Genomic DNA, 21,228 nt, shown 5'->3' on the forward strand with positions numbered 1-21,228 from the left:
TTCCTCTTTTAGTCTCATTCACCCATGGGAAGTGACTGAAGGAGGAAGTTCAAGGGCGAGAGTGAGTGCCAGCAGAAGGCTGGGAGATGGGTTGGAGTCTGTAGTTCATTCCTGCCGCCAGGCTCCACCGAGGGGAACGGGGACCCTTTTGAAGAGAAGATGCCCCTGCTGACGCTCTTCTCCCTCCTCTTCTGGCTCTCAGGTAAGTGGGCCTGGGTCGGTCTTCTTGGGAGAAGCTTAGCCAGCAGGAGGAATTGGCTGACATAGGGAAGAAGGAACCTGGCCAGAAGGTGTCCTTTATGGTATGAACCTTGTGAGTTTCATCCACGTACACACTCACCCAGTGTTTCTGTGGCCAAGGCAGGACTACAGGGCATGGACTTCATCATGAAGCCAGTGAAGGCAGAATTCCTGACCCCCAGAGGCTGATCATGTGAAATGGACAGATGGTAGGCCCCACTGGCCAGGGAAAAGCAGAGGAGGAACCCAGGCTGCTCAGGAGAGCGGGCAAAGGCCTGATCCTGGACTGGGTGGTCTGTCACCTGCGTGGATGTGTTGAGCAAGGGCAGGCGTCAGGGAAGAAGTGAGGCTGGAGAGGCTCTGAAAGGAGGAAAGAGGGAGTTTGCGGGCAGAGAGGGAGTGGTGGTTCTAGGCATCTGGGGCAGAAGGGAATAGTAGAAGTTGCTGAGGGACTGGAAAGGTCAAGAGGAGATAAGCCCAGCAGGGGCGTAGAGGAAAGGAGGGACAGAGACGTGGGCAGAGCCAGAGGGCGGGAGACACCTTAAGTTGGTGCATACAATTTTGAGTAAATATGAAGGGAGGCTAGGCAAAGAGGTTCATGCCTGTAATCCCAGCACTTTGGGAGGCCGAAGTGGGCAGATTGATTGAGCCCAGGGATTCAAGACCAGCTTGAGTAACATGGCAAAACCCTGTCTCTACCAAAAATACAAAAATTAGCCGGGCGCTGTGGCATGCACCTATGGTGCCAGCTACCTGGGAGGCTGAGGCATGAAGATCACTTGAGCCCAGGAGACGGAGGCTGCAGTGAGCTGTAATTATGCCACTGCACTCCAGCCCGGGTGACAGCATGAGATCCTGTCTCTTAAAAAAAAAAGAAAGAAAACAACACCACCACAAAATGTAAAGAAGTGCTAAGTACTGTGAGGAAAACAGAACAAGACGGTATGATGCAGTGGGACTCAGGTGGTGGGGGTGCTTTGGGTCAGGTGGGCTGAACAACCCCCCTGAAGAGGGTCCCAGATGTCTGTCTGAGCCGGGACCTTGGAAAAATAAGTTGGAGAAGGATCAGACACAGGATTGGGACCAGTCTTCCAGGCACAGGGAACAGCAAAGACGAGGGCTCTGGTGTGGAAATGAGCTTGGCGTGGGCACCTCTGCGGAACAGGGAGGTCAGCACGGTCACAGGCTTCAGAAGAGCCTGGTGGGGAGATCAGAGGGGAGGATATTATTATCTTTTGGGAGGAAAGGTCTTGCAGAGGGAAGTGACGTGTCCGGAACTGTGAGGCTGGTAAAGGTGGAGCAGGGAGAGGCTCATGAACACTTGGCCCTGAATTTCAGCGTGGAAATAGAGAAGGCAGACTTTGGGTGAGATGTTAGGAAATACGTTGGCACAGTGAGACCTGGACAGGCGCGGCTGCTTTTTCTCTGACATCTGGAAATGGGATAATTTGGTGGCGAGCAGATGTGAGAGTTGTGTTGGGGGTAGGTGTGGTTTGGGACCTGTCTGAAGTGGGTAGAGATGCCAGCAGGCACAGCTTGGGTGGCGACACGGAGCCCGGAGAGCACTGTGAGCCTTCGTGTGTCAGCTCTTGCCAGCCTCTTTCGCGGAACTTCCACCCACAAGCAGCAACGATGCCTGCACTGCTTCCCTCTTCTAAATAATTCATTGTTTTAAAATACTCAAGAAAAAAAAATACCCATCAGGAAGTTCGTTTTCTGTGAGAAAGGAAGGTGTCTTTTTTTTTTTAGTTGGGGTCTCAATCTGTTGCCTAGGCTGGAGTGCGGTGGCATGATCATAGCTCACTGCAGCCTCAACTCCTGGACTCAAGTGATCCTCCTGCCTTGACCTCCTGAGTTGCTGGGATTAAAAGCATGAGCCACCGTGCCTGGCAAGAAAGAGATTTTTTTTTTTGAGATGGAGTTTCGCACTTGTTGCCCAGGGTGGAGTGCAACGGCGCAATATCAGCTCACTGCAACCTCCGCCTCCTGGATTCAAGCGATTCTCCTGCCTCAGCCTCCCAAGTAACTGGGATTACAGGTGTGGTGGGCTAATTTTATATTTTTATTTTTTGGAGACAGAGTCTCACCCTGTCATCCAGGCTGGAGTGCATGCACATGGCACGATCTCTGCTCACTGCAACCTTTGCCTCCCGGGCTCAAGCGATTCTCCTGCCTCAGCCTCCCGAGTAGCTGGGATTACAGGTGCGTGCCACCATGCCCAGCTGTTTTTGTATTTTTAGTAGAGATGGGGTTTTGCTGTGTTGCCCATGCTGGTTTCAAACTCCTGAGCTCAGGCAATCTGCCCGCCTTGGCCTCCCAAAGTGCTGGGATTACAGGCATGACCCATCAAGTCTGACCTAATTTTGTATTTTTAGTAGAGATGGGGTTTCACCATGTCGGTCAGGCTGGTCTTGAACTCCTGAATGAAAGTGATCCACCCACCTCAGCCTCCCAAAGTGCTGGGATTACAGACGTGAGACACTGCACCCGGCCGCACTGTGCTTTTTTCTTACAAGTCTTTATTGTTTCTCTTAAAGTTATTCCTAGGAATTTAATACGCTTTTATTGCTAATGTAAATGAGCACTTTTCCACTTTATTTTCCAACTGTTTATTACTGGTTTATAGGAAAGTCATTGATTTTTACATATTTATTGTTTATTTAGCCACTCTGTTAAATTCAATTATGAATTAAAATATAACTTATCATTTCCCTTTTGATAATTATAAATTTATGATTTTCCTACATTGATTAGAACTTCCAGAGTCATGTTATTATATATATTGTCAATTCATGTTTTGTTAATGATTCAGTAGGAAAGTCTATAGTATTTCACTGTTAAGAATACTTTGGCTGGTGGTGCATGGTGGCTCATGCCTGTAATCCCAGCACTTTGTGAGGCGGAGGCGGGCAGATCACTTGAGCCCAGAAGTTTGAGACCAGCCTGGACCACAAAGTGAGACCTTGTCTCTGCAAAAAAAAATTAGTCAGGTATGATGGTGCATGCCTGTGGTCCTGTGGTCCCAGCTACATGAGAGGCTACCGCAAGAGGATAGCTTGAGCCCAGGAGGTTGAGGCTGCAGTGAGCCATGTTCGTACAGAGAGCCAGAAGTCTCACTGCCCTCCAGCTTGGGTGACAAAGTGAGACTCCATCTCAAAAAACAAACAAACAAAAAAAGAATAATTGGCTCTTTGTTTATGATTTCCTAAGTCTTTTTAACTGTGGAGAATAACACATACAAAAAGGTGCATAAAACATCCGCATCCATGTTAACAAATAATCACAAAGTACATATGAATGTCTCGCATGAAGTGTGGTGCTTGTTGAGGTTTTTGATGACAGTCTATCAGATAAAGGCAGTTCTCTTAGTTTGCTAAGAGTTTTTTGAAAAAATACGAATGAAAGTTGATTCCTATCGGGTACTTATCTCTGCATCTACTGAGATGATCACACGATTTTTCTCCTTGACTCTGTTAATATGGCATATTACCCTTATCGACTTTCTTTTCTTTTTTGTTTTTTTTTTTGAGACAGAGTCTTGCTCTATCACCAGGCTGGAGTGCAGTGGTGCGATCTCAGCTCACTGCAACCTCCATCTCCAAGGTTCAAGCGATTCTCCTGCCTCAGCCTCCCAAGTAGCTGGGACTACAGGTGCGTGCCACCATGCCCGGCTAATTTTTTGTATTTTTAGTAGAGACGGGTTTTCTCTGCTATGTTGAGAGATGTTGGCCAGGATGGTCTCGATCTCTTGACTTTGTGATCCACCTGCCTCAGCCTCCTGAAGTACTAGGATTACAAGCATGAGCCACAACGCCCGGCCTTCTTATTGACTTTCTAATGTTAAAACCATTTTGGATCCTTGGCATAAACCCAACTTGATGATAATGTTTTATCCTTTTTATGTATCACCAGATTTCGTATGGTGGCTTTAGCATTTATGTTAATGAGCATTTTTTTTTTTTTTTTGAGATGGAGTCTTGCACTGTTGCCTGATCTGGAGTGCAATGGCTCGATCTCACCTCACTGCAACCTCCGCCTCCAGGGTTCAAGTGATTCTCCTGCCTCAGCCTCCAGAGTAGCTGGGATTACAGGCGTCTGCCACCACGCTCGGCTATTTTTTTATTTTTATTTTTAGTAGAGACGGGGTTTCACTATGTTGGCCAGGCTGGTCTCAAACTCCTGACCTTGTGATCCACCTGCCTTGATCTCCCAAAGTGCTGGGATTACAGGTGTGAGCCACTGCGACTGGCCAATGAGAGATATTTGCCTATAGTACTTTCTTGCTCTGCTCTTGTCAGGTTTTGGCATAAAGAACATGCTAATCTCGTGAAATGGATTTGGGATTTCATCTTTTTTTCTATGCTCTGAAAATTATATATAAAATAGACATTATTTCTTGCTTACATGTTTGGTAAATATTCCCATTGAAGCTGTATAGGTCTGAAGTTTTATTCTGAGGGATTTTTTTTTTTTTTGAGATGGAGTCTTGCTCTGTCACCAGGCCGGAGTGCAGTGACGTGATCTCGGCTCACTGCAACCTCCACCTCGCAGGTTCAAGTAATTGTCCTGCCTCAGCCTCCTGAGTAGCTGGGATTACAGGCACACGCCACCACGCCCAGCTAATTTTTGTATTTTTAGTAGAGATGGGGTTTCACCATGTTGGCCAGGATGGTCTCGATCTCCTGACCTCATGATCTGCCTGCCTCTGCCTTCCAAAGTGATGAGATTACAGGCAGGTGCCACTGTGCCTGGCCTTGGGGGAAGTTTTAAACAAGAGATTTGATTTATTTAAATATAGCGGCTATGGGATTATTCAGGTTTTCTATTTCCTTTGTGCTGATTTTAGCATATTGTATTATTTTTGCCTCCCAGAGTGCTGGGATTACAGGTGTGAGCCACCATGCCTGGCCCCCACTCGGTAGTCTTTCAATGCTTGCTCCCCTCCCTCCTCCGTTTTGGCATACCCAGTGTCTGTTGTTCCCCATCGTTATGTCTATGGGTAACCAATGTTTAACTCCTACTTACAAGCAAGAACATGTGGTATTTGGTTTTCTGTTTCTATGTTAATTCAATTAGGATAATGGCCTCCAGCTGTATCCATGTTGCTGTAAAGGACACAATTTTGAAGAAAAACATATATTTTAAGAAAATGCAGGCCAGGTGTGGTGGCTCAAGCCTGTAATCCCAGCACTTTGTGAGGTTGAAGTGGGTGGATCACTTGAGCCCAGGAGTTCGAGACCAGGCTGGGCAACATGGCAAAATCCTGTTTCTACTAAAAATATAAAAATTAGCCAGGAGGAGACCTGTGCCTGTAGTCCCAGCTACTTGGGAGGCTGAAGTGGGAGGAGACCTGTGCCTGTAGTCCCAGCTACTTGGGAGGCTGAAGTGGGAGGATCGATTAAGCCTGGGAGGCGAAGGCTTCAGTGAGCCATGATTGTGCCACTGCACTCCAGCCTGGGCAACACAGTGAGAACCTGTCTCAAAAAAAAAGAAAGATAATATTTGCCTTTCTACAAGGTGATAGTAATCAGGACAGTGTAGGATTGGCATAAGAGTGGACAAGTAGATCAATGGAACAGAATGGGAAATCCATACATTTGCTATTTGACAAAGGGGTCAAAGCAATTCAATGAAGAAAGTGGAATCTATGTCATATGGATCCCATAGCACATGGACACCAGTTGCCTTTGCTATTTTGGTCAACTTCAAAGGCACTCACCCAGGGTGGTTTATTCCAGAACCACTAGAAATCATTAGGACCACCAGGACAGCCTCTCCACAGACAGCTGATGTGGCTGCCTCAGCTCGACCTCCTGAGGGTCATCAGTGCTGTCAAGGTAAGACCCTGTGGAAATGGGTCTCCTGGTATTTCCTCCCCACCAGGCTGGTCTAACACAAAGATGGCTGCAAAAGGACATTCCTTGAAATCTACAGATTACCTTGACCATAGGGTGGAGAGAGGGGTGAACTGCAGGAAGCTATGATTGCTCAGTGCCAATATTTTTATTTCTTTTGGGATCTGTTCTTGTGTGCGTCAGTGATTTTCCTGATGGCTTTGACCCAGTGGAAAACTGAAGGACAAAAATTTTATATGTGGAAGGTATATTTCTTCCTTGACTATTATTTAACTTGTGAGACTTGGATTTGGGAGATATTCCCTAAACAGGAGGTGTGGCCCTGCCCTTGGGGTGGGAGGTGATGGCACACGGATTTGTGTTTTCCAGGCTACTCCATTGCCACTGAAATCACTGGTCCAACCATGGTGAATGGCCTGGAGCGGGGCTCATTGACTGTGCGGTGTGCTTACGGCTCACAATGGAAGACCTACTTGAAGTGGTGGTGTCGAGGAGCTGTTTGGAGTAGCTGTGAGATCCTTGTTAAAACTACTGGATCAGAACAGGAGGTGAAGAGGGACCGGCTGTCCATCAGGGATGATCAGAAAAACTACACATTCACCGTGACCATGAAGGATCTCAGAAGAGATGATGCTGACACTTACTGGTGTGGGATTGAGAGAGTTGGAACTGACCTTGGGGTCAAAGTTCAAGTGACCATTGACCTAGGTAAGACGGCGTGTATGCTTGGATTTGTCTCTCAGGGCCTGCTCTGACCTGGTCTCTGAGGTCCTACCCGAGTGACTTCATTGCCACTGAGTGATCTGCCACTTGAGTCCTGAGTCTCATAGAACCCCGACTGACCACTTACGATTGGGAGGGTCAGGGCCTCTCATCAATGCCTCTATGGCTCCCAGGGCTCCCTCCACACTGGGATTAAGCCTTTCTAGGCACACTGTTTCTCCTCTGCAAAGCTCAGTGCCTGAGGACAAGGTGATGGTCCCAGTCTCAGCCCATGGGCCAAGGGGATGCCCTCCATGGTACGCAGAGACCCCAATCCTTGTCATTGCTTTCTGGAGACCTCAGTGCCCAGGGGTGTTCTGTTTTTGGTGGAGTTCTGGGCTAGGGCTTTGTAGCCGCTGTTCCCACCTCCCATTCCACACACAACCTGGGAGAAAGAGAGGCTCAGCATAGTCGGGGTGCTGCCGTCAAATTCCCAAGTCCAGAAAGGTCCTCACAGTCAAACGGCTTCATTCCTGGTCCCTGAAATCCCACCATGAGTCATTCGTGCATGTGGACTTAATGATGTTCTCTTCCTACATCCTTCTAGAACGCAGACACTCTGGCAGGGTCAGCTCAGAGGTCCCAGTGCCTTGGTTTGCATGGGTTTATTTGTTGGGCTCGTTCTGCTGTCCCTCAGAAGATGAGCAGCACCAGCTCGAGGGTCGTTGTGGCGTGGGGGGAGCACCACAGTCCTCAGGGCCCCATGCTGTCCCTGGAGCCTCTGGGGCATGTTCTGGTTTGCACAGCGCTGAGCGTGCATTGTCTCAGTGAATCCTCACAATACCCCTGAGAAGGGGGCATCCCCATCTTTGAAGCTTTGTTACTTGCCCAAAGTCAAGGTTCTTTCTGAATATTATGATTTCATTCAGGGCTGGTCCTGGCCTTCGATGTCACAGATCTAGTCAGTCACTGTGCAAGTTCCCACTCTACTCCTGTTGTTGCTGGATAAATAGGGCTGGGGGTGGAGACTGGCCAAGGCCCTGTCATAAGCAGCAGTACTGCTCAAGTTCAGATGATCTCCAGCTGCTTCTAGGCTCTTCCCAGCCCCCTCTAACCCTTCCAGGGCCTGCTCAGAGTCCTCCCTGGACCCTGCCCAGCCCCGCCTACCTCTGAGGCTCTGGAGTCTCCTAGAGGCCAGGGAGAAATAAGCGGTCCAGGCTGCAGCCCCTTCCCGTAGTAGCAGTCCGGAATCCCCCAGGCTCAGAGCCGCATGCAGGGCTGTGGGTGGGCCGTGGGCAGGGAAGTCTCTGATCTAGTCAATACATCAGCATCAACTACAGCGCCGACTGCCACCCCCACCACGCCTACCTCCACTACGTTTACAGCGCTAGTCACTCTGGAAGAAACCAGCAGCTCCCCAACTCTGAACAGCCACCATTTGGACAACAGGTAAGCCAGCTTTGGTTCCACGGTGTCCTACTTGGCTCAAACTCCTCCAATGGAGAACTCTTTGAAGTCCCAGCTTCCATCCTGAGCTTTGTCTGGAAGCTACAGGCTCCTTGGTGACGATGAGGAAGCTGGGAGTCCCTCCCACTTGCCGTCAGACCACACGGTGTCCTTTCAGTCCCTCCCCTCAGATCCTTCATTCTGCAGCTCAGTGCTGTCTGTGGGTTCACTCACTCATTCGTCCCTCTTTTACTGTGTTATAATAACGTCTACATGGCTGCCCCATGCTGAGCTCTGGGGACACAGACATGGACTGTCCCCGTGGAGCTCAGAGCTTAGTGCAAGAGACGGATGAGTCGGCAGTGAGTGAGGACGGTGTGGCTCATGTGAGTGTGGGCGTGGGGCGTGGGGCCACAGGGATGGCTCTTGGTCCAACTTCTGGGAGGACAAGGAAAGGAGGGCTTGGGGAAGTCCTGCTTCCCTTGATTTTCCTCTGATCACTGTTATGGCCAGAACAGTGGTGCCGATAGTTCCTCGCATCTCTAGCGCTCCTGGCAGCCACAGAAGGCTTTCCTGGGCATTATTTTGTTGTCTTTGACCTTTCCTACAACCACCCGATGTGGAAGAACAGGCAGATACACACGTTCCAATTTTACAGAAGAAACTGAGCCTCAGTCCCTTCCTCAGTGAAGGGTGGCGCTGGAGCTTGGATGGAAGTCTCTGGATTCCACACCACAGCTTAGTCGTGCCTCTAGTGCCCTGCCCAACCATCTGCAGTGAGATGGGCTTTCTAGAAGTGGAAAGTCCCCTTTCATTTCCTCCTTTCACTCTTCTTGGTTCTCTTGACCTTTTTTTTTTTTTTTTTTGAGATGGGGTCTCATTCTGTCACCAGGCTGGAGTGCAGAGGTGCAGTCTCGGCTCACTGCAACCTCTGCCTCCTGGGTTCAAGTGATTCTCCTGCCTCAGCCTCCTGAGTAGCTGGGATTACAGGCACCTGACATCATGCCCGGCTAATTTTGGTATTTTTGCAGAGACCGGGTTTTACCATGCTGTCCAGGCTGGTCTTGAATTCCTGACCTCAGGTGATCTGCTTGCCTCAACCTCCCAAAGTGCTAGGATTACAGGTGTGAGCCACCGCGCCTGACCTTTGCCTTTATTTTTAGGTCTGCCAAGTGCCAAGGTCTCTTATTTCTGGGACCTTGCTACAAAATCCCTGTGGGAAGTCCCCAGTATTCCAACTACCTGAGACCCTTCTACTCCCCTTCTCCCATTTGCCTTCTGTTTTAAAACAGTTTAAGCTTTCTAAAGTTTTCTTTTTCTTTTTAGACAGAGTCTGACTCTGTAGCTTAGACTTGAGTGCAGTGGTGCTATCTCGGCTCACTGCAACCTCTGCCTCCCATGTTCAAGGGATTCTCATGCCTCAGCCTCCTGAGTAGCTGGGACTACAGGCACCTGCCACCACGCCCAGCTAAATTTTTTTTTTTTTTTTTTTTGAGATCGAGTCTCACTCTGTTTCCCAGCCTGGAGTGCAGTATTGTGATCTCTGCTCATTGCAACCTCCACCTCCCAGGTTCATGTGATTCTCTCGCCTCAGCTTCCCAAGTAGTTGGAACTGCAGGGATGAGTCACCATGCCCGGCCAGTTTTTTTATTTTTAGTACAGACGGGGTTTCGCTATGTTGACCAGGCTGGTCTTCAACTCCTGGCCTCTAGTGATTTGCCCACCTCAGCCTCCCAAAGTGCTGGGATTACAGGCATGAGCCACCTTGCTTTGTCCCCATTCTTTTTTTTCCTAAGCAAACTAATACACGATGCTCTCTGTTTTGAAAGTTTATTTTCTGGCTGGGCACGGTGGCTCATGCCTGTTAATGGTAGCACTGTGGGAGGCCGAGGCAGGTGGATCAACTGAGGTCGGGAGTTTGAGACCCATCTGACCAACAAGAGTGAAACTCTGTCTCGAAAAAGAAAAGAAAAGAAAAGAAAGTTTATTTTCTACCACACTGCTTCAAATAAGTAATAAATAACGGTTTTAAAAATTATTTTATGAGTCAAAGCCTTATGTAAGTACCCGATTAGGGCCTTTGATTAGCATCAGATAGTTTATTCACTCATTTATTTCACTTGAGGTCAGGAATTCGAAACCAGCCTGGCCTACATGGCAAAATGCTGTCTATACTAAAAATACAAAAATTTGATGGGCATGGTGGTGGGCGCCTGTAATCCCACATACTTGGAGGCTGAGGCAGAAGAATCTCTTGGACCTGGGAGGTGGAGGTTGCAGTGAGCCGAGATTGTGCCACTGCACTTCAGCCTGGGGGACAGAGCGAGACTCCGTATCAAAAAAAAACAAAAAACAAAAAACAAAAAAAAACCCCAACTATCTTTTGTTAAAATTCTTAAAATTTAAAAACTTTTATTTTAGCTTTAGGGGTACATGTACAGGTTCATTGTATCAGTAAATTGCATGTCACCAGGGTTTTGTGTACAGATTATTTTTCACCCAGGTAATAAGCATAGTACCCAGTGTAAGGCCGATTGCCTTGCCGGGGGCTCAGACGCACATCCCCCCTGCCTTTTTTCTGAAAGCTCAGACATGCTCGGGCATGTTCCCTTCTCCCCTTCTCGCACAGCCTGGCTGTCCCTTAAAGAACCCAGTATGCAAGCGGGGTCTTGTGATTCTAGCCAATAGCAGCCAAGTCTTTCTAGCCAATAGCAGCCGAGTAATTCTAACCAATAGCAGCCAAGTCCTGTATGCAAACAAAGGCTTGTAACCTTTCCCAATAGTAGTCCTGCTCTCCCACAACCAATCGAGCTCCTCCACTCCCTATAAAACCCCACGTCTGAGAGGAGTCTGTGCGACTTCTCTGGCCCCTCCTGTCGGACCGTAGAACCTCTCCCGGGAGCCTGAATAAACCCTTCATATTGGATCTTCTTGTGTTCGCCTCAGTTTCTTCCTTTTAAACTCGGCAAGAACAAACCTTACACCCAGTAAGTAGGTTTTGATTCTCTCCCTCCTCCTGCCCTCCATCCTCAAGTAGGCCCTGGTGTCTCTTGTTCCGTTCCCTTCTTTGTGTCTATGTGTGCTAGTTGTAAAACCACTTTTGAGGGTCCTCAGGAGTGAGGGTTCCCAGGCTGCAAACCACAGACTTGCAGTTCATCAGGTGTGTTCCCCTCCCCTGCCGCCAGGAGGGTGGGATTGGGCTGAGAGGCAGACAGCGAGCCTGGGGTGCAGGGACCACGTGTGGTTGTTTCTAGGTACAAACTCCTGAAGCTCAGCGTCCTCCTGCCCCTCATCTTCAGCATATTGCTGCTTCTTTTGGTGGCCATCTCACTCTTGGTTTGGAGGATGATGAAGCGCCAGAAGAAAGGTGAGAGGAGCTGGGTGAGGCTGGGCTGAGACTGGGCTGGGTGGCTGGGTGTGTGGCCAATGGCCAGTATTGGCATCTGGGAGCTATCTGGTCCAAGGGATGACCTGCACGATCTGGGAAGGGCACTGTCCCAAAGGCCCTCGCAGCTGGCAGTGCCAGGGGAGCAGGGGGCACTCTGGAACTTGCAGGGGAGACCAGGAGGTTTTGGCATTCTCTTCTGCCCTGCACATCGGTCCTTCCCCTTCTCTTCTCTCTGACCCACCTCCCTCTCTCTTTCCTGAAATGGCTCTTGGTGGCAGAGGTGGCAGTGGTCTTAGGTGAGTGATCCAGCCTAGGGTGTATAGACTAGATGCTAGAGTCGGCTCTGTGTGGTTGTCAAGGAGGTACTGAGCTGACATGGAGTGGGGAGGAAGAAACAGACATAAACATAAGAGTGCATGCACACACACATGCACGATCACGTGTACACACACCGCATGGATGCCACAGTGCATGTGCACTCGCCACATTACACCCTCCCCGCACGATCGTGTGCACACACACTGCATGGATACCACGGTGCATGTGCATTTGCCACATTACACATGCACACACACACATACATGATCATGGATGCCACAGTGCATGTGCACTCGCCATATTACACACACATACGTGCATGATCATGTGCACACACACTGCGTGGATACCACAATGCATTTGCACTCACCACATTACACACACACACACATACGATCACGAGCACACACACTGCACAGATACCATGGATACCATGGTGCATATGCATTCACGATCGTGTGCACACACACTGCATGGATACCACGGTGCATGTGCATTTGCCACATTACGCACACACACACACACATCGTGTACACACACCACATGGATGCCACGGTGCATGTGCACTCACCATATTACACACACACACACGTGCATGATCATGTGCACACACACTGCGTGGATACCACAATGCATTTGCACTCACCACATTACACACACACACACGTACGATCACGAGCACACACACTGCACAGATACCATGGATACCATGGTGCATATGCATTCACATTACACACACACACATGCACGATCATGTGCACATGCACTGCATGGATACCACGGGGCATATGCATTCACCACATTACACACACACACACATGCATGATTATGTGCACACACACTGCATGGATACCATGGTGCATATGCATTCACCACATTACACACACACACATGCACGATCATGTGCACACACACTGCATGGATACCACGGGGCATGTGCACTCACCACATTACACACGTGCACACACACACGATCACGTGCACACACACTGCATGGATACCACAGTGCATTTGCACTAATCACATTACACACATGCACGCACACACACATAGCCCTCCAAGTCGGATCAGAAAATCGGAATGGCCTTTCCTTCTGTTCCTCCCCCTCCCATTGGACTTTCCAGGCTGCCTACCTGCCCTGTGTGAACTTGCTCTTCAAGGAAGAGCCTCTTGGCGCAGGAGCCTGCACTCACAGATCACGAGGTCTGGCCTCAACCAAACCCCTTTGCATCTGACTTCACTTCCACATTCTCACACTTTCCCATCTAGAAGAGCTGGGTCCTAGCTCTCATGGGGTCATCTCCAACACTTCTGCTTCCCCATAGCCTGGGAAATCTTTCATCTGGCAAGAGGGGAGCCTGACTCTTTGTTAATTTGTTTTCTGAGATGCTTTTTAGTGATTGCTTTTTCTCCCAAATATATTGCCCACGACCTAAGGTCTAAGTGGTTTCTGTGTTCTTCAGCATCTAGAATTTTGAAACTAAAACCCAGGGGGAAACCGCCTATTTCTTTGTTGTCCCTAGAGCAGGGATGTGGAGGTGGTGGCTGGGGAGGGCAAAAAGAAGACAGGACTGGCAACCGCCTGAAAACTGGTCCCAAGGCCGGGCCCGGTGCCTCATGCCTGTAACCCCAGCACTTTGGGAGGCCAAGGTGGGTGAATCACTTGAGGTCAGGAGTTCGAGACCAGCCTGGCCAACATGGTGAAACCCCTTCTCTACTAAAAATACAAAAAATTAGCTGAATATGGTGGCACATGCCTGTAGTTCCAGCTACTCAGAAGGCTGAGGCAGGAGAATTGCTTGAACCCAGGAGGCGGAGGTTGCAGTGAGCTGAGATTTCACCATTGCCCTCCAGCCTGGGAGACAGAGTGAGACTCTGTCTCAAAACCAAACCAAACCAATCCGTACTGTGCCAACCCAGCTCATACACTCTACTCGGGGTTAGGGGCAGCTTGGCGCGATCCTATCTCTCTGCAGATGACTTTTACTGACAGAGCACCACCTGCCCAGCATAGCCAGCACCCAGGTTGCAAGGAAGGGACAGGCCCTGCCACCCTGCAGCTTACAGCCCACCTGAGGACTAACTAGAATTCAGTGGGATGAATATGATGAGACAGACATAAAGCAAGTGCCTCTGGGGGCCCAGGAGGGGAGTTAGACAACCTGGGTAGCTGCAGAAGGCAGGCATGACTTTGAATTGACCCCTGAAGGATGAATCAGGTAGAGACGCAGTGGAATTCCAGGCCGAGTCGGGATTCTGCAGAAGGAAACTTACTCCCAGGGGAGCCGATGGCTGGCAGGGCCACCTGATCAGCTGAGTGCACAGTTCTACGATGTGGGGAGCGGGGGGCTGGGTGTCCTTTTTCAGGTGGAGAAATGAAAGCTTAGAGAGGTGACATGACCACTGTCACAGAGTGTGTCATCTGAGCAATCCGAATTAGAACCAGGTCCCTGTCTCTAAGCTTGGACCTAATTCACCTCTTTTTTTCCATATTTCTCTTCCCTAGACTTGGGGGTTTTTGTGAGTCTGGAGGATGAGCTTTCTAATTCTGAATTGTCGTTTGTCTTTTAGCAGCTGAGATGTCCTCAGAGCAGGTAAGGAGCCCCCAGGGTTGGACCAGAGAGACCAGGCAGCTTCTTTCCCCTTCTTCATTTTCCATCTCCCAGAAGGTCCAAAATATCAGATGAGTCTTGTGCCAAAGTATCCCATCCTCAGGCCGCCCTGCAGGGCCTGGGGGCTAGGGGCCTGGAAACAGCCAGGGGGATGAGGACTGACTGAGGGGTATGGGAGCCTGAGAAGTGGGGGGCACAGAGGGAACTGGGAGAGGGGTACCCAGGGATGTGGGAGAGACTCTCGTCCCACTTCGGAAAAGGAATCTGTGTCCACAGATGATCTTGTGACTCCCCAGCCTGTGTTCCCTGTCCCAGGTACTTCAGTCCCCGGAGAGCGACCTCTGCTATGCAAACCTGACCCTGCAGCAGACCAGAACCTCCCCCAAAAAGGCCACCACAAAGCCCTCCTCCTCTGCCCAGGCTGACCAGGTGGAAGTGGAATATGTCACCATGGTGTGTCCTTCGTGGGGGCTGCTGTGAGGCTGGGGCAGGGGCGTAGAGGCCTGCTGTTGCCCACCCCCCACCTTTGGAGGGTGGGCTTTCTCCCACTCATGTGGGTACAGAGGAAGGGGGCATGGGGCACAGCCATAGTTACTTCAAGACTTGCCTAGGAGCTCCCCTAGGCAAGTCTCAACCCTGGGGATCCAGGGACTGGTCAAACACCATCCCTGAGCTGGGCAGGAGAGTGCCAGACAGGCCGAGTGACTTGAGATTCCATAGGAAATGTGCTGCCCTGGTGCAGGGTTGGGGGAGACTCTGTTCTGTTGTGGGTGAAGCTCAGGGTGGTTGGTAGAGTAGGGGGGAAGCTGGAGGGCTTGAGAGGGATCAGAAGCTCTGAAGGGTCTGCCTCTACCAGCCTCCTCCGAGGGCTTCTCTGCCCTGTGACCAGCGCTTCCTACCACCCTCTCTGACTTGTTGCCCACCTTTGCTGCAGGCTCCCTTGCCGATGGAGGACATTTCCTATGCATCTCTGACCTTGGCTGCTGAGAATCAGGAGCCGACCTACTGCAACACGGGCCAACTCGCTAGCCCCATCCCCGGTGGGGGCCCCGAAGAGTCCCTGGAATACAGCACCATCAGAAGGCATTAGCCTGCACTCCACGCTCCTTCTTGGACCCCAGGCTGTGAGCACACTCCTGCCTCCTCTGCCGTCTGTCCCTCGCTCCCCTCCTCAGGACCAGCTGGGGACTGGTACCTCTGCCTGATCAGCCAGCATTGCCCCCTGCTCTGGCTTGGGCTCGGGGCCAAGTCTTAGGGGGCTTCAAGGAGTTAGGGTTCTCTAACCATCCCCTCCTCTCCTACACAGTTGAGGAGGGGGCTGGGGCTATGCCCTGGGGCTTTCACGGGAATGATAAAGATCATAATGGTAAAAATATTATCATTATTATCATAAAGTATCACTATCATAATACAGTGAACCTTTATTTATTACCTACCACATGCCATGGGCTGAATAATGGCCCTCAAAGCTATCTGCATCCTAATCTTCAGAACCTGTGACTGTTACCTTCTGTGGCAGAAAGGGACTGTGCAGATGTATTTAAGTTAAGGGCTTTGAGATAGGGAGATTATTCTTGCTGATTCAGGTGGGCCCAAAATCTAACCACAAGGGTCCTTATAAGAAGGAGGCCCAAAGGTCAAAGAGGAAGAGACAGTGTGATGGTGGAAGTGGACATTGGTGTGATGTGACCGGGGCCATGAATGCCACGGCCTTCAGACGCCGGAAAAGGCAAGGAATGGATTCCCCCACCTGGAGCTTCCAAAAAAAACCAGCCCTGCCCACGCCTTGGCTTGAGCCCAGTGAAACTGATCTTGAGCTTCTGGCCTCCAGAACTGCAGGAGAATAAATTTGCATTGCTTTAAAAAAGCCACAATATTGGTGCTAATTTGTTACAGCAGCAACAGGAAACTCATTCGGTACATGGCAGGTGCCTGTCCCTAGATGCCTCCCACGTAGTAACTAATTTAATCCTCACGACAACCACGAGGCACTTCTATTATTGTCCCCCCTCTTTTTTTTGAGACGGAGTCTCACTCTGTCACCCAGGCTGGAGTGCAGTGGCGGGTTCTAGCAATTCTCCTGCCTCAGCCTCCTGAGTAGCTGAGATTACAGGCATGCCACCACGCCAGGCTAATCTTTTGTATTTTAGTAGAGATGGAGTTTCACTGTGTTGCCCAGGCTGGTCTTGAATTCCTGAGCTCAGGCAAGCCATCCCTCTTAGCCTCCCAAAGTGCTGGATTACAGGCGTGAGCCACTGCACTGAGCCTATTGTCCCCTTTTTACAGACAAGGAAACTGAGGGATGGAGAGGTTCAGTGATTTGAACCAAGTTTTATGGCAAGTAAGCAGATGAGTTGGAATTTGAGCCCATTTGACCTCAGAGCCTGGAGTCTGCACTGTTTGTGTAAGGAGGATAGTGTGTATGTGCATGTGTGTGTATGTGTGTGTGTGTGTGTGCTGCTCACACAGGGATCATGAGCATTTACAGATGCTGGACTTACTATCTTTTTTTGAGACAGAGCCTCACCTTGTCCCCCAGGCTGGAGTGCAATGGTGAGATCCTGGCTCACTGCAATCTCTGCTTCCCGGGTTCAAGCAATTCTTCTGCCTCAGTCTCCCAAGTAGCTAAAACTACAGGCTTGTGCCACCACACCTTGCTAATTTTTGTGTTTTTAGTAGAGATGGAGGTTCACCATGTTGGCTAGCCCGGTCTCGAACTCCTGGCCTCAAGTGATCCACCCACCTCGGCCTCCCAAAGTGCTGGGATTACAGGTGTGAGGCACCACACCTGGCCAGACTTACTATCTTTATTCTAGCAACCTGACAGCCTTCCTTCCAGAAAGTACCCTGAACCCCACCATGTCTCATCATCTCTGACCTAGCCCAAGCAACCGTTTCCTGCCTGGTCTTCCTCTTTCATTTTCTGCCGTTGAGTCCATTCTCCTCCCAGCAACCAGAGTGGTCCTTTCCAAGCACAGATCTTATTACTCCCTGCTTATAGCCTTCTGGTGGTTTCCCTGCCAGCCTGCAAGGTCCTAGGGGATCCATGGACTCTGCCTGCCCCTTCACCCCCATGTCCATTCATTCTCCCTCTCACAGGCTCTGCTCCATGCACACCGGCCTTTCTTCTGTCCTTCTAACAAGATAAGGCTTGCTTTCTTCTTAGGGCCTTGGCACTTGCTATTTCTCCTTTCCAGAATGCTCTTCCAGCAGATGGGTGAATAGTTAGCTCCTTTTTATCATTGCACCTCAGCTCAAATGTCACCTCTCAGAAGAGGCCTTCCTTGGCCTATGAAGGGCAGTGACCCTTGCAGCCTGCCTCTGATTTCTCTCTGTCTCGTTGCTTTACTTTATTTCCTTTGGTGAAATGACTTAGTGGGGTCTACATTTATCACTGCCCCCATCTCCACTAGGCTGTGTACTGTCTTATGTGGAAACTTCGTCTCATTCACTCCTATATCCCCTATGCCTAGTTACTGTCTGGCACATGGTGGGTTCTCGAATGTTTATTGATTGACTCATTGAAGAAACAATGCATTTGGGGCAGAAGGCAAGCTCTCAGAGCAAAGGCAGAGGTATTCATCATTCTGGGAGGGGAGTCCTGGGCCAAACAACCTAAGGAATTTCAGGATTGACTACCCAGAAGCATGAAGTGGAAAGACTCCTTTCTCCCCTCCTGAAAATTGGAGAGAGGTGAGGGCTTACGATGGCCTCTGGCTGGAGGACCTTTGTCTATCACTTCACCTAGGTTGATTTTGTTGGAGGTGGGGATTGTAGGGAGGGATTGGGAATAAAGTGTCAGGGAAAGGCATTGTGGCTTGGGAAGAGATGATGAACTATGGCTGAGGACCACAGGCCTGTGGCCCAGTGGATAGCAGCCTGTGGGCATGTTTAGCAGTCCATGTCAGTGTGTCCTGGGCTTTGCCTGACTTCTCACAGCTATGGACACCCCAAGGGCATCTGGCGTTGGTGGCCTTGGTGAAGAGATCCTGCTCCCATGACCTCAAAGGTGGTTCCCTAGAAGCTCAAGGGCTTTTCCGTCCTGGGGGACTTCGCAGAGCCCAAGCAAGCTTGATCATTCTTGAGCTAGTCATCTAAGCTGGTCAGGTCAGAGTGAGACTGTTTTTGACGCAGATCGTTTTAAGGTTTACAGAGCAAGAAGCGTCCACAGAGAGATCTTAAAATGGAAAAGTTCAAAGCAGAGCCAAATTAGAGTGAGTCAAGGTAAGTCATAACATAAGGCCTTGGGCCGGTGCATCACTGTGCCATTTCAACTATTGTGCATAAAGTGGATTTACTTCAGAGTTTATTTCAAGCAGCCAGTGCTACACAGAACGTAGAAGTACGTGCTTATGTTGGATAGGAAGGGATTCATCTTTTTTGGTAATATACAATCATAGATCCCAGTGAAGATTATTGCCATGCAACTTCTGACATTAAGCTGGACACACAAGGAAGACTAGAAATTAGCTCAGTTTGGCTTGGCTGGAGGAATTGGGCTGCTTCTATCTTCATCCGGATGGTGGACATGGGCTGGGAGGAAGGTTGTATCCTGGCTGAGCCAAGGACTGGTGAATCAGCATGGGAAGACCGATCCATTCTAATCCCTTTTAGTTGCCTTAGTCGAACTTTGAAAAAAAGTGTCTACAGGCTGGGCACGGTGGCTCACATCTGTAATCCCAGTGCTTTGGGAGGCTGAGCCAGGAGGATCACTTGAGTCCAGGTGTTTGAGACAAGCCTGGGCAACACGGTAATCCTATCTAAAGTTGCTGGGGTTTCCCTCCCTTGGTTTTTGAATGATTAATTCTTAAAGATTCCGGGCCAGGCATAGTGGCTTACAACTCTAATCCCAGCACTTTGGGAGGCCAAGACGGGCAATCAGTTGAGCCCAGGAGTTCGAGACCAGCCTGGGCAACATAGGGAGACCTACAACACATAAATAAAAAAGAATTATTTATTTTTAGGTGTGGTGGCGCACGCCTGTAGTCCCAGCTACTCGAGCGGCTGAGGTGGGAGGATTGCTTGAGGATTGCTATCTCTACAAAAAAATTTCAAAAATTAGCCAGACACCTGTGGTTCCAGCTAGTTGGGAGGCTGAGGCAGGAGGATCAGCTGAACCCTGGAGTTCTAGGCTGCAGTGAGCTGTGATCATATCACTGCACTCCAGCTTGGGTGACAGAGAGAAAAAAAGGAAGTATCTACAAGAGAGAATAGATTACTGGATATATCGTTTTTACCCAAAATGCTAGCCCTCTGGCTTGGTAGCAGTCTGAAAAGGGACCCTTTTATGTTCTCAGAAATGGGGTTGATAGTCATGAGCCAGTACAGTCAATTTCAGAGCTGGACAGAGCAGATCTCTGCCTCGTGGTCCTGAGAAGTGTCTGGGTTCTCTCTGCAGTGCTATGACTGTAGGAGTCAGCTGCTAATCCAGCCCAGTTTGCTCAAGCCTGAGCTAGAGTTTAGAGTGCTAGAGAAGTAGCCGGGGCGAGAGGAGGGAGGCAGCTATGCACAAGAGGCAGGAAAGGAAATTGTTTCATAATGTTTACAAATTTGTATGTGGGTGTCGTCTTAGTTGTATCCCCACACTCTATCATGACTGTGCTGAGGCAGATTTTGGGTGGCTGGCCAGTACCTTTATTGCAAAAGAGAGGACTTTAAATATGGTTCCTCAGGTCTGAGTCAGGGTAGCATTTACTGTCTTGCTGTATGATTTCTAGGAAAACATGTTCTGTTAAAACAAACTCCAAGATTTTTAAGCACTCAATCCTGATTGAGTGCCTAATTATTTATAGCTGTTTAAAGTTGCTGGGATTTCCCTTCTTGGTTTTTGAATTATTAATGTTTAAAGATTCTGGGCCAGGCATGGTGGCTCACACCTCTAATCTCAGCACTTTGGGAGGCCAAGGTAGGCGATCACTTGAGCCCAGGAGTTCTAGGCCAGCCTGGGCAACATAGGCAGACCTACAAAAAGGAGGTCTCTACAAAAAATAAAAAATTAGCTGGGTGTGGTTGTGCATGCCTGCAGTCCCAGCTACTCGAGAGGCTGAGAGGGGAGGCTCGCTTGAACACAGGAGGTTGAAGCTGCAGTGAGCCGGGATGGTACCACTACACGCCAGCCTCGGGGACAAAGTGAGGCCCTGTCTCAAAAAAGATTCCTCTTGATGAGCCTGTAAGGTCTGGACAGCCTCCTTTAGAGAACTATGTGCATATCACTGGCTTTCAGAAGACAGAACTGTTTGAGAGTCAGTTGAGGGAGAAAGAAAGAGCAACAACCCTGAGCTGGCGACCTCCAAAATCCATGAGCAAGGTGAATTTGCACTGAAGCGAGGTGAAAGGCTACCTTTGCTTGACACCTTGAAAAATAGAGCTCATAACTGCTTAGCCTTGAAAAGCGCAGACTGCTGGAATCACTTGATTTCATGTACCAATAAATTTTTAGATTGGCAGAGAGAGACACAATGATCAGCCTTTTATTCTACCAAGTAGGCACATTTTTTTTTTAACTTTTTAGTTTTCTTTGCCAAAGTCAAATACTTCTGAACTAAGTAGGTGTTATTCAATGTCATTGGAATTGGTAATTGGTCAGTTCATTGAAAAAGTTTGTTAAATCAGGAACTCATAAAAAATATATACTGTATTTTTTCTTTCTTTTTTTTTTTTTGAGATG

At 49.3% G+C, this 21,228-nt stretch overlaps 2 protein-coding genes across 13 annotated transcripts in view; one reads left to right on the top strand and one right to left on the bottom strand.

The window, feature by feature from the left end:
• RAB37 (RAB37, member RAS oncogene family) overlaps window positions 1-21,228 on the bottom strand; it is a 72,072-nt gene that overhangs the window by 33,340 nt on the left and 17,504 nt on the right. The window lies entirely within an intron of this gene.
• Window positions 37-16,435, top strand: LOC105718149 (CMRF35-like molecule 1). 11 transcript variants are annotated; one of them, XM_012453767.3, is made up of 8 exons: window positions 37-202; window positions 5,979-6,077; window positions 6,465-6,803; window positions 8,126-8,246; window positions 11,498-11,610; window positions 14,521-14,543; window positions 14,877-15,014; window positions 15,496-16,435. In XM_012453767.3, the coding sequence occupies exons 1-8, from the start codon at window positions 160-162 to the stop codon at window positions 15,649-15,651; spliced, it is 1,032 nt and encodes a 343-aa protein (XP_012309190.2). In that variant the 5' UTR covers window positions 37-159; the 3' UTR covers window positions 15,652-16,435. The 11 variants fall into 11 exon arrangements, with proteins under 11 accessions (XP_012309190.2, XP_012309191.2, XP_012309192.2 ...); XM_012453768.3 differs by having other exon boundaries at window positions 8,138-8,246; XM_012453769.3 differs by having other exon boundaries at window positions 8,183-8,246.

The sequence above is a fragment of the Aotus nancymaae genome, unplaced genomic scaffold (assembly GCF_030222135.1).
Source record: "Aotus nancymaae isolate 86718 unplaced genomic scaffold, 86718_ANA_hifiasm-v0.15.2.pri h1tg000089l, whole genome shotgun sequence".
Lineage (NCBI taxonomy): Eukaryota > Metazoa > Chordata > Mammalia > Primates > Aotidae > Aotus > Aotus nancymaae.

Coding starts and splice junctions, on each gene's coding strand:
- LOC105718149 (XM_012453767.3), top strand. CDS start 160: ATGCCCCTGCTGACGCTCTTCTCCCTCCTCTTCTGGCTCTCAG. Junction 6,078..6,464: donor GGGTCATCAGTGCTGTCAAG/GTAAGACCCTGT, acceptor TGTGTTTTCCAG/GCTACTCCATTGCCACTGAA. Junction 15,015..15,495: donor AAGTGGAATATGTCACCATG/GTGTGTCCTTCG, acceptor CCTTTGCTGCAG/GCTCCCTTGCCGATGGAGGA.